A 12,530-nucleotide genomic window follows, 5' to 3' on the forward strand; every position below is an offset into this window, starting at 1 on the left:
GGAGAGCAAAAGAAGCAGACTCCCCACTGAGCTCGGAGCCCTACACAGGGCTAGATCTCACAACCCTGAGATCACCAACAAAGCCGAAATCAAGAGTAGATGCTTAATTGACTGAGCCACCCAGGCGCCTGGACTCAAATCAAATAGTTTAAAGATTAACTGATACAAGATAGTAAAGCACTTCAAAAAGTTCTTAAGTACTAAATAAATATTTGTTGTTATTATCAGCCCTTAATGAATATTTGCTGACTGCATATTGAATGTCTAATCTACTAAGCACTTTGGTGTTTTTTACATAAATATCATTTAATTCTTTTTTTTTTTTTTTAAGATTTTATTTATTTGACACAGAGATAGACAGAAGAGCACAAGCAGAGGGAGTGGCAGAGGGAGAGGGAGAAGCAGGCTCTGCACTGAGCAGGGAGCCCGATGTGGGGCTCGATCCCAGGACCCTGAGATCATGACCTGAGCTGAAGGCAGACGCTTAACCATCTGAGCCACCCAGGCGCCCAATATCATTTAATTCTTAATATAGCAGGACGAGCTGGATGCTACTATTATCCGCATTTTACAGGAGAGAAAATTGAAACCTAGAGATGGTTATTAAATAACTTACCTAGACCATAATAGAGCTTGTAAGTGGTTTGCATTCAGGATTTGAACATGGTCTGTTTGACTTCAAAACCCATGCTGCTGCCATCATACCACTCAGCTTTCACAGAGAGGCTTTCCAGTCTTTTCTGCCTGGGCAAATCTTAGAGTACTCCTTAAACTTATTGGCCTGACTACATCAAACTGCTGTTTAACCTTCTGAGTACATTTGTCCTGCTTCCCATACTGAGAATACATTCAAGGGCAGAAACATTAAGACCTAATACTGCTATATACATAGTTGACGATTATTGAATGCATAAATGAATGAGTTGCTATCATTGTTTCTTACAAGGTTCATTGTAAAGGACTACTAGTGGTATCCTCAACAAATAAAAAAAAGGAAATTAATACTAGAAAATGATTCCATTTCCTTGTTTGTGATACATTAATTGCCTACAGTCCTGCAGAGCATATAAAAATTAAGGATCTGTGTTCTTAGGGATTAAAAAAAAAAAAAAATCGGGGCGCCTGGGTGGCTCCGTTGGTTAAGCGACTGCCTTCGGCTCAGGTCATGATCCTGGAGTCCCGGGATCGAGTCCCACATCGGGCTCCCTGCTCAGCAGGGGGTCTGCTTCTCCCTCTGCCCTCTTCCCTCTCGTGCTCTCTGTCTCTCATTCTCTCTCTCTCAAATAAAAATAAATAAATAAAATAACATGATGAACATATATTCGCTTATGAATTTGAGAGGTTTTCCTCATTCATTTAACCTGGAAGTTAGAATCCTGACTATTGTGGGGGTTCAAATAGTCTTTCTATATCTGTGCTTCCTTCTCTCTCCTCACACCTACTATATTGTTTATTCATTCATCCAGTGTAAGGATCTGACAGTAAAGAAGATAGATCGGGTCCTTGCTCTCATAGATGTTGTATTTTAGTGGAAGAGAAAGGCATAAACAAGTAAACAAATAAAATAATTACAGACAGTGATAGCATCTGGCATTTAGTAGTTTCCCATGATGAGGGAGTTACTGGTGATTGGGAAGTGAGCATCTGTGCTAGGTGTAGAGGAAGATCCATGGTAAGGAAGTGCCTTGTGGACGGTGCATGCACACATCTTTCAGAAAGGGCATGCACATGTTTCTTATGTTTAGTTAGTCCCTGGTTTAACTGTCTCATGCTTGGATGCAACATATGGCTTTTACTTCGTTGTTTAGCCACCTAGGTTCAAAGAGACTGTCAACAGTAATGCTCTTCCTATGGCAAAAATAATAGCATCAAACCATTTTCACAGGTGCTATGTTTCTTTTTACCTCCTTTCTACTTCCCAGGATGAAATGGGGCCTATAATCAAAGCAGCAGTACGTTTTCTCTATACCTGTAAAAGATTAGCTTTAGTCATCAGGGATGATGCAAGCAGGGAAGAAAAAGTGCAAGAAAACAGAGATGAAGCCAAAAAGGACAATTTCTGATTGTAATAGCTGGTTTCTGTTTCATATCACTGAGCAAGATGAGAAGGTTTTGCAGGGTTTTATAGGAAAGCTTACACAGTACTAAAGGATGACCTCACCCTCAATGCCCTTGCCAGGTGCTTAGACCCACTGTGAAAACATAGAGTTGATTTTCAACATGAAACAAGCCAGAAGTATGGAATGACATTTTCAGGTGACAGTTGTGGGTTCTACTGCCTATAATTAGCACCTCTTAACCCTCAAACTTGCCCATGCCTTTTTCAGGCTGTTGAAGCTCAAATTCGAAGTTTTGGACAGACACCTTCTCAACTACTCATAGAGCCCCATCCTCCCCGAGGCTCTGCTATGCAAATGGTAAGTGCTGCTTACACTCTTGTCGTTTCTTGCCTCTCTCTGAGACCATGCTCAACATTCATAACCGTCTTCTGTTGTACTTGAGATTCTCTACCACATCTGAGTTTGTTCTTTTTATGCAATGTTTGTCAACCTGCTAACAACCGCCAAATATTATTACATGCTGTTCTGGAGTCTTTGGAAAGGTAAACATAGCTCTAGTGCTCTAGGATCTCATCAGTTCATGTTTTGTGTTGCAGAATTAAAAGGTTTATAATTGTCACATATCCTCACTGCAGGATAATGGCTCCAGACATAGGATGGATGAGTTTTCTAATTCGATTCTATGAGTTTCTAGATTAGTTTTGCTATTGTGTTTGTTCTTTACATCCCAATACAATTTTCAGTTTGGGAATTTTAAAACTAATCCTAATGTGTAGGATATTGTTACTGAGGATAAGGGACCACAGTGAGAAGAAAAGATGGTTTGGTATACCATACCACCCAAAGCTTACTACAGTGATTTATAGTGCTCGTGATTTTGAGGGTTTAGACGGGCATTTCTTCTGCTCTTCTCACCTTGGCTCCCTCACACACTGCTGCGGGGTGGGCTGAGGTGGCCAGACCTCTATCCATGTGGTCTTTCATCATCAAGGAAGTTAGCTCAAGCTACTTTCACAGTAGGAACAGTGTCCAAGAGAACACTTTTGCAAGACTTTTTGAAGCTTGCTCTTGAACTCACATAACATCATTTACACCATATTTTATTGGGCAAAGCAAGTCAGAGGCCAGCCCAGAATCAGGAGTTGGAGATGGTAGAATTTTGACCAATAAGGCAAGGAGACAGGAGCAAAGAGAGCAAGATATATAGATATGGCCCTTTCACCTCTAGCTCTTTGTTTCTTTTTTTCTTTCTTTTTCCATCTCGCCATCATCTTTGTGTCTTTTTCCCTTTCACCCTCTTTGTCATCTTCTTTCTCCTTCCAGACCTTTTTTCCCTTCTTGTTCTAGTTATATGAGTTGGCCATCACAATAAACTACAAGCATTTTTTAAATTATTTGCATCACGTTTTCCCCTAAGCATTTCTAAACAGGTAAGATCAGATTTAAATGAGCATAAAGGGTAACTTTACTGAGCAGAGATTACATAAAAAGCAAACATTTAACAAGAACACTGTAAGATAATGCCATAAAAAATAGTAAGAATGATTTCTGTTTGTGGTTTGGAAATAATTTTAGTAAGAGCTTGTCAGTGAGACTCAGGCTATTATGATGGAGGCTCATGGATACTCACCTCCAGTGCTCCACTGACTTTTACCTGGTCAGCCTTGGTCACTGGGGCAAGGAGGGAGCTCCTACTGCCAAGCCTCTCTCCATGGCAAAAGAATCCATTGAGGCAGTTCAGCTTTCTAGGATAGGAAGGCACATGCTCATATGAGGATGGGATACAGTCTTTTCCATTATCTTTATCCTCTGAATTGAATCCCTGAACTCCTTTCCAGACTTGCGCAAATTGTGTTTTCCTGTTACACATATGTGGGTGGGAAAGAAAGGTGTGTTGGAGAGAAACCAGAGTTGTCAACAAGTGTACACTTACTCTGGGACAACTGAATGAAATTTGGTTAGCAGTTTCCCCCTTCTACCTTAGATGCAGCTCCCTGAGGCACCCAGGTTTAGAGGAATGTTTGCTTCTCTTATCCCTGCTTTACCCGTTGTCCTCCTCATCTACAGCTGTTGCCATCCCCGTAGACTAGCCCAGTGTGCTGCGTTGTGCTTTCTCTTATGTCTCTTATGTCTCCCTATTCCATACTTATCAGCCAAGGATATGGTGAAACTCCCAAGAGTTTCCCACTGCTTGCCTGCATTGGGAGCACTAGTCAAGATGGAGTATGTAGAAACAGGCTGGAGGGAGAGCTTGTTGTAAAAATGCGGTGGACAGTTCTGGATATGATGTCTACGGCTCTCCGTGGAAGTGGCTTGTCCTTGCCGTGTGGCTGAGAGTTGGCCCACTAGAGTCACTATGTAAACAAGACATTCTTCCTACACATTAGAGATTTTTCTGTGTTTTTTTTAAGGGCATAAACATTGGAATTATTCAGTTTCAGTCTAATCGTATTTACAATACGAGCTGTTAAGCTCAAAAATAAGTATCAACTTCCTTTCAGTGACACTTTATGATGTATGTTATACTCTTTCTCAGAGTTTATAGATGGACTTTAGTAAATATTATTTTTTAAACTACATAATTGAAAAATAAGGCTTGGTATTCTGAAACGATGTTCATTTCCTTTTCCCAGGACTTCTTCAAAACTAGCTTGTTAGGGTATTGTGTTTGTTGTCGCTCATTGTTTCTCATTTTTGCCCGATTCCACAGAGTTTCTTAAAAACTGTATAAAAGGTTCTTTGTGTAACAAAAATTACCAATTGATATAGAGGTTTTAAAAATCAAAAGGCCCAAATGTTTATTGTTTTTACTACCATTTAGATGAGTCCCCCCCATCAACCTTCAGGGCACCCCCCCACCCCCACCCCTGCACGAATATAACAGAAATTAAAGCCACTTCGTGCTGCGTTAAGTGCGTGAGCCATAATATACACCAGGTGTAGTAATTAGCAGGCCCACGAAGGCTGCCTATTTGTCTGGCCTCACTGCTGTTGCTGTATCCCCCTGTGTTTTCACACCATCAGATAGTTGGATTTAATTGAGGCCACATCAGATGAGGCATTACTGACACCTTTAATTGAATGAGCATCCAGGGAGGATTAACTCATAATATTGATTGGCTTTTAGCCACTTGCTCAGAAGGGTGTCTGGGTAGCTTATTAGTTGCCTTTATTTACACCTTTATGCAGAGAGTGCAAATAGGAATTCTTAGTGCAATATGTTTTTCTAAGTACTCTTAATAACTTTTTTAAAAGGACTGATAATAAAAATGCAAATGTATTTAATTTTTTATTAGCAGTTCTGAATAAATACGTGTTAAATATATGTGCCTACACATTTACATATACCTGGTGTTTTGAAATATGGCAGTAGGAAAGCAGCCAGAAGCACTTCATCAAAGTGTTTCAATTGTGAATGATACTAATCAGCTATTAGAAAATAGACATGGTAGAAGAGGATTGCTGGAAAGGCACAGTGCAATTACTGTGTGATAGCATACTACCACAACATATAAATAAAGCCGGTAAATCACAGTGGTGTTATATATGTCTTGGATTATGACATATGAGTTGTAGGAATGTTCTAAATCCTTAGTAGTCTTCAGGATTTATTTTGTTGCTAGTTATTAGAACAGACAGTGTTTTTTGTTTAACATTTTCAATTACTTGCTGCTTTTCAAAGGAGAAATCAGAAGTCTTGGGCTTTAGTTTAGTTTAGTTTGTTTGTTTGTTTTACCCAGAGAGGAGGGGCATCTAGGTATTTCTTTTTATGCTTAGGCATAGCAGAAAAGAGCAGGATTTGCATTATAATAGGGCAGTGTTTATGACTTGGTACACTATATAAATATAGTTTTTACAAGTACATTTAATTAACGAATTGCTTTGAAACACCTTTATAATTAAGTTTGTATATTACGTTCGTAAGTTATTTCTTGATTGTAATAATACATGCTGTGTAACTATTGTTTATAAATATGTTTGTTTTAAATATCTCTTTATTTAGTTGTCAAAATCTTTGTGCTAACTCAACACAACTTTTGATGATCTTTGGAAGTTACCTTGCCTTGCTTTTGTACCTATTGCCTATCCTCACTCTTTTTTTTTTGTACTTGACACATACTAGCAATTGGAATGGTTTAAGGCAATCCCCAATACTTTGCCTATTTAGAATCTAAATCAAATCATTTCTTTAGTCCTTCATGGGGGTGGGGTGGGGAAAAGAGCCAATAAAATCGATGGATTTTTAAAATGTTTCTGTTAATGTTATTCTACTTCAGTCACCAAAACGTTCAGCTAATGACATAGGTGAAAAACAAGCCAATCCTAATTGCTGTTTTCTATAAACCTTTCTGCTCACCACACTCTCAGTTGCAACTTGTGTTAACATAGTCTTTCCTCTTCTTTTCCTGCACCCTCTCTCTTTCTTGTCTTTCTTTGTCTTTTCCTTCTTGTGTATTTGGGTCTTGTCGTGCCCACTCGACAGCATCTCCTCCTGCAGAGTCCATTGATGTTCACAGACCAAGCCCAGCAGGATGTTATCATGGTCCTAAAGTTTCCCTCCAACTCCCCTGTCACTCACGTGGCAGCTAACACGCAGCCTGGCCTGGCGACTCCTGCAGTAATCACAGTCACTGCTAACAGGCTGTTCGCGGTGAACAAGTGGCACAGCCTTCCTGGTAAGTGAAGAGATATCATTATGATGCATGGTACCTGCCGAATACTGAGGGGAAATATCGACTTCAGTGTATTGCATCTCAGCATTGAAACTTTTCAATTTTCAAGCATTAGTCTGAGTCAACTATTTAATAGTCTGAAAGGCTTAAAGAAGTTCCCTCTGAGGCATAGAATACGAATGTTAAAACATAAACTGTTCTTTGGCATCTGGTGGTTTGTCTTTATTTCTTGTAGATAAATATTATTTCTCTATTTTAATATAATATTCTATATTGTGTCCATAAATAGTATATATTTATCAGATGGTCTCATTTTTTCCACTTACTCATATACTCAACACTTTGGATTGTCTACTTAGTGTGCCTTTTTGTGCATGACATCATAGTGTTTGTCATGGATGACAGAAAAAAAGAACACTTAAATTACAGAGCCAGAATATTACAAACCCATAAGTGCATTCTGTTTTCCCATTAAGTGTTGAATAGTTAGGGTAACTAAGGCACGATACTGAAATAACCATTAGAATCATAAACCAAAGTTTGAGGAGACCAGAGAGTTCATCTAATCCAGCCCCACGTTTTACCAGGGAAGATACTGAGCCCCGGGGAGCTTGCCTTTTTCAGGATCACATATGGGCCAGTCAGTGGCAGAGCCAGGTTTGAACCCAAGTTTTCTGACTCACATTTTATGATCACCCCTCTATGATTTATTGCCTCTCATTAGAACGGAATGTTGGGATCTGGATCTAGCACTGTTCTTTTTGGCCACTAGTTAGAAATTCTGTTTTTAAGAAGGAAAATCTTTTAAAGTCCTGAGGATTATAGGCTTTTTTCCAAGCCATTGTTTTAGGTAGGAAATTTTAAGAGATAGTAATAGTCTGATAACTTGTCATTAAATCTGTAAAGTGTACATAAAGTACTGCTCATTATAATACCTGCACTGGTTGCAAAAAATATACATTCTTGAACAGGGCCTCGTGCCAATTTAAATGCAAAAGCTCTTAGAATGGAACAGAATTGAATTAACATTCAAGCAAAAACTTGGTGCACTGACTTTGCTCAGTAAGGTAGCCATCATGAAGAATCCGTGGTTGGTATCAGAATTTATTAAACATGGCCATTTTCCTGGCTATTAGAAAGGAAATGAATGCTAGTATTTGATTAGAGAACAGATTTCAGAAAAAGTAGAGAAGGTAGAAATCGAGGCAGGTATATCCTATCTCTATTATTAGGTCCTTGTATTCCTTTTTCTTCAAGTGAACTTACCTTGCAGTGGTAAATGTGCATGCGGATGACATATTTTGGGAATAAAAATTATCATTTAACAAATGTGACTTTTGGATTCTCTAATACCACTCATTAGAGGAAAAACATGCTATCAAATCCACTAGAGGATTTACCTAGTCGGCGTGCATTTACTCCTAGAGCTCCGCGAAAGCACCAGTGTGTGCAGCATCAGGGCCAGCACAGTGATGCCTGTCCTCGGGGGCTGTTCGGGGCAGCTCTGAGAACTTCTTCAGTTTAAACCGAGTGACAACGTGTATAAGGGGAAACAAACCTTTTCAGTTGCTGGAAAGCCCTGGCTACTCTCTGCCACTGTCTTTCGTTGAGCGTAGCAAAGAGCAAGCTCAGCAGCAACTGAGCGGGCTCCACCCAAGGGCTACTCACTAGGTCTCCAGCTGATACTCCAGGAGTACTGATGACAGCTCCTGGCACTCGCATCGTGAGCAAGCCCATTTCCCTGACTGGAAAGCCTGCTTGCCTCAGTGCTTGGTCGTCAGGTGTTCTTTTCCCTACTTCCAGTTTTTCTATAGATATGTAAAGTGCTTTAGGAGCAGCATCCCTCCGCTGAAGTACCACCTAAGGTACACCCAGCTGTTCCCAGCCCAAGCTCCCCATTCTGTGAGATAAAAGCTTGGAGGACTGCATATGTTTTGCCAGTTCTTTGCGTGTTATTCTCCCCAGTGAGCCTTCTTTGTGTCTGTACTACTGAGGATGAAACCTCCACGCGAATGTCTAAGATTTGTCATTGCTGATCTGTCAGTGGGGAATGTCGAGGCTGCTTTTAGGCAAGTAGGCTTGAGTGATAGAATACCGACAGGCCCCCCAGGTGCCCGACCTCAAAATACCCATAGGCCCTAACTAACCAGTGGGCTACTTACAATGAGGCACAGTTCCCAAAGAAGGGAAGATTCCCTACATCGCATACCTCCTCACCTTCTCCCTTTAAAAGCAGCGCCCAGCCACTACCTCCTGGCAGACTGTCTCTCCTCTGCTGCCCTGCCCACCACTCCCCTGCAGTGTATTCAGTAAACTTCTCCTTTGTTCTGCCTCAGGTGAATTCTTTCACCTCCCATGCCTTTGGCTTTCACCCCACATTTGGGGGCCCCCTACAATAGAGAGACACCCATTTAGACACATGTCCCTTGTGTTTTGTTCCTGCCCTCTAGCTTTACAGTATGACACAGCAGCTCTTCACCAGATAAATACATATGGGAATACACAAGTAGTTATCCTTCTACAATGTGATCTCCAATTCTGAGCTTATACCTACACCTAAAAATATTAAGCGTCCATTTTATTAAATCTGTGTCTCATTTCAAGTATGTTTATATAAATCTGATCTTTCATCCTATCTTGTTCTACCTTTCCCTTGCCTTGATATGCCTTGATTTAAAACAAATGTCAGGAAAAAAATGTCAGAAATCCCTAACAGTTTTTCTGCAATGAATATCAAATTCATGTTCTACTACTTTTTTTAAAATTTAGATTCTGGTCCTTTTCTGAGAAACTGTGATTTCCATATTTTGTTCATTAGACAGCTAGCTCCTGTCATTTCTTTCAGCAGTGTCTGAGTCCTGATTTAAAAAAAAAAAAAAAAGTCATCTTTATTTTTCCTTCTCCTTCACAGAACCTTACAGGACCTGCGAACAAAATAAAAGAATAGCAGCTGTCGTTTATAGAGCATTCATTCTCTAGGTTCTAGATACTGTTTTAATCATTTTACATGTATTAACTCACTGAATCCCCTCAACAGTCTTAGGATATAGGTTCTATATTTAGGTTGAACCATATGAAATCGCCTCTTTATAGGTCAAGATGTCAGGGGTTGTTAATTTCATATTGTTCAGTCTAACCCATTTTCCTGATCAGGAAACTGAACCACAGAGGCTACATAACTTGCCCAAGGTCACAAGGGGTTCAGTGGCAGCACTGGAATTTGAGGCACGACCAAAGATAGTTACCCTCCTAAGTTTCACCGACACTGTGTCTTTCGTGTCTCTATGACCCCAGATTCTAAGAGAAGTAGAGAATAATTATCAAGGAATTGATGTTAATCAGCACTGGTATTACTGGAAGTAAATGGCACTGTGGGGTAAATCAGAGGCTATGGTGCATTCTCCCTGAACATTCCCTGTATATGTCTTGTGATTTCTTTGCTGGCAGAGCCAGTGATCAGCAGACAGTGCCTTCGGTAAAAAAGACTGAGTTATACAGCTTCCTTTCTTCAGCTACTTTAATTTCTTATACATACTCAACTATAATTTTTAGTGCTAATATTGTACTTAGGTGTTTTATCAGTATTAATGATCTTTGAAACCACCTTGAAAAGTCGGTATTTGCTAATGGGAAATGATGACATAATAAGTTTTAGAAATAATCTAATGAAGTCATTGGAACGTACCCCATTTTTCTTTGCAGCCCCTCAAGGACAGTCAAAAATTCCCTAAAATATGACGGTATTAAGCAGAGTTCTGATACCAACTAAGCAGTAGTTTATAAATGCTGATGAGTCTATAAAAGGCAGATACTGACCAGAGTGATGGCTGAGTCATTCAGGGAAAATAATTTGGAAAAGGGCCCAGAATTTAACTCCCAGAATTACAAAGCTGAAAAGCTCATCTGCTCCAAAGCCTTCATTTTCGGGTTTATGCTTGCCTAAGTCTGCATAAGTAGCCGGCAGTGGTTCCTGCTCCCTAGTGCTCTTCCTCTAAATCCTTCTACCTTTCACAGGGAAACAGCCCTCAAGAATCTCCTTTCAATAACAAAATAAGTGTGCAAGAATTTTTAGAACCATTTTGAGACTTGAACAAACTATTCTTAGTATGGATTGATTTTTGTTCTTCATTTGCTTCTCGGAGTATTTTTAAATTGAAACCATGGAAATGTTAAATATTAATAAAACTTTTCTTAAAAACCTCAATCCAGTCTTGAGGAAAATATTTCAGCCAAATGCATTTAAATAAAACATTTATCTGCGGATAGCTTTCTTTATTTTTATTCAAACTTTCAACTGATTGGTTTTAAGTGATGGATGAAACATTAAATGTTCCCTGACGTAGAGCTTTCCCTTTCGCCATCATCAATTGACGTTTTTGTGGATCCTTTGTGCTGTAGCACTCAAAACTGCCTTTTTAAGAAGTAACAAAAAAACAGTATTTGCTACAGTCAGCAGATGGTTGTCACATTTTGTTTTCAGCGCGCTTTACCACTTAATTTTGTTTTGTTGCAGCATCAGAGGTTGCCAGTCAAGCATCTGCTATAGCTTATGGCCCAGGACCGGAGCCACCGCTGATGGCACATGTTCAGAAGAGCACTAATCTAAACTAAATGTTTCATAAGCTAGCCATAAAAGCACCTGGGTTTTTTTTTTCTTTAAATTTCACAAAAGTGTTTGAGAGATTTGGAGGTTGGAAACAATTCTACGTAAGACTTGACTTAAGCATTTTTATGTAGCTTCGTATATGTTCTTATATATAAGAACAATAATGCTTTTTTAAAAATCTTTTGTGAATTCCAGCTCATCAAGGTGCAGTACAAGACCAGCCATACCAGCTGCCAGTGGAAATCGATCCTCTCATAGGTCTGTCACTTCTTTCTCTCTTTGCGATTCATTAAGCTCTGTATGGTGGCCCTGAAGTGTAGATTACAGTTGTTTTTCACTTGCTGGTTGCTGGGAGTGGAATTTTCCTGATAAACCATTTGCATGCAAATTGGAATGCAATGAGCTGTGGCTATGCTGGTATTTCATCAACTCCCCCTCGTTGGTTTGCCTAATTTGAACAGGCCTAGGACGCGTGTCACTGAAAATTAATATGGATGCTGTAATAATGTGTGATTGAGAATGCGCATGAAGTACTGTCAGGATAATATTGGATCTTTTCATCACTCAGACTTGTTGATGAGCAGGAGCGAGGCACGTTATGATGAATTGGTGCACCGGTAATGTGATGGAGCTCCTTTGCTAGGGAAATTTTCATAATAACAGTGGGGTTCTTAGCAGCACTGTGTTGTGAAAAATAAAACTGTAGTGCCGGGGTTTCATCATTAAAGAAGATCAATCCTTTCTTCCTGGACCCTCTGTTCAGTCTGAGGGGATTAATGTGCAATTGAAGAGCAGTTTCGAAGTTGAAATATATTGCCCAGCCAATGGCAGTGTTAAGATATTTGTATTCATTTTCCTATGGTCCTACAGCCCAATAAATTGCCATTGGAGGTTAAATTTGTTCCAGGGGGGAAAAGGGAAAAGGGAGGAGACCAGGAAGAGCCTTTGGGATGAAATGAGCATCCGTAGCAGATGACTTCGAATACTTAATTGCTTCTGTGCTTTTTCAGTCGGTTAAGCTGAAATCTCTAGTTTAGCATTTTTCATTCTTATGGGTGGGGATTTCGGATGTGGCTTCACTGAGAATGTTACTGATATGAACATATTAACATTTCTTGTTTTTAAAGATGCTATTCAGTAACTTTTAGAATAAAAAACTTAATTGCCTAGTTGTAGGGGTATGCTACCAAT

General features: G+C 39.6%; 1 protein-coding gene across 4 annotated transcripts in view; it reads left to right on the forward strand.

Moving 5' to 3' along the window:
* Positions 1-12,530, forward strand: part of LRBA (LPS responsive beige-like anchor protein) — a 762,450-nt gene that overhangs the window by 707,392 nt on the left and 42,528 nt on the right. For 3 of the 4 annotated variants that reach the window (XM_044912877.1, XM_044912875.1, XM_044912876.1), the window contains 3 exons: positions 2,328-2,417; positions 6,559-6,736; positions 11,535-11,597. In XM_044912877.1, the coding sequence (XP_044768812.1) occupies positions 2,328-2,417; positions 6,559-6,736; positions 11,535-11,597 (331 nt within the window). Of the gene's footprint in view, positions 1-2,327; positions 2,418-6,543; positions 6,737-11,534; positions 11,598-12,530 lie in introns of all 4 variants that reach the window. The other variant, XM_044912874.1, reaches the window with a different exon arrangement.

Source organism: Neomonachus schauinslandi, chromosome 2 (assembly GCF_002201575.2).
Source record: "Neomonachus schauinslandi chromosome 2, ASM220157v2, whole genome shotgun sequence".
Taxonomy (NCBI): Eukaryota; Metazoa; Chordata; class Mammalia; order Carnivora; family Phocidae; genus Neomonachus; species Neomonachus schauinslandi.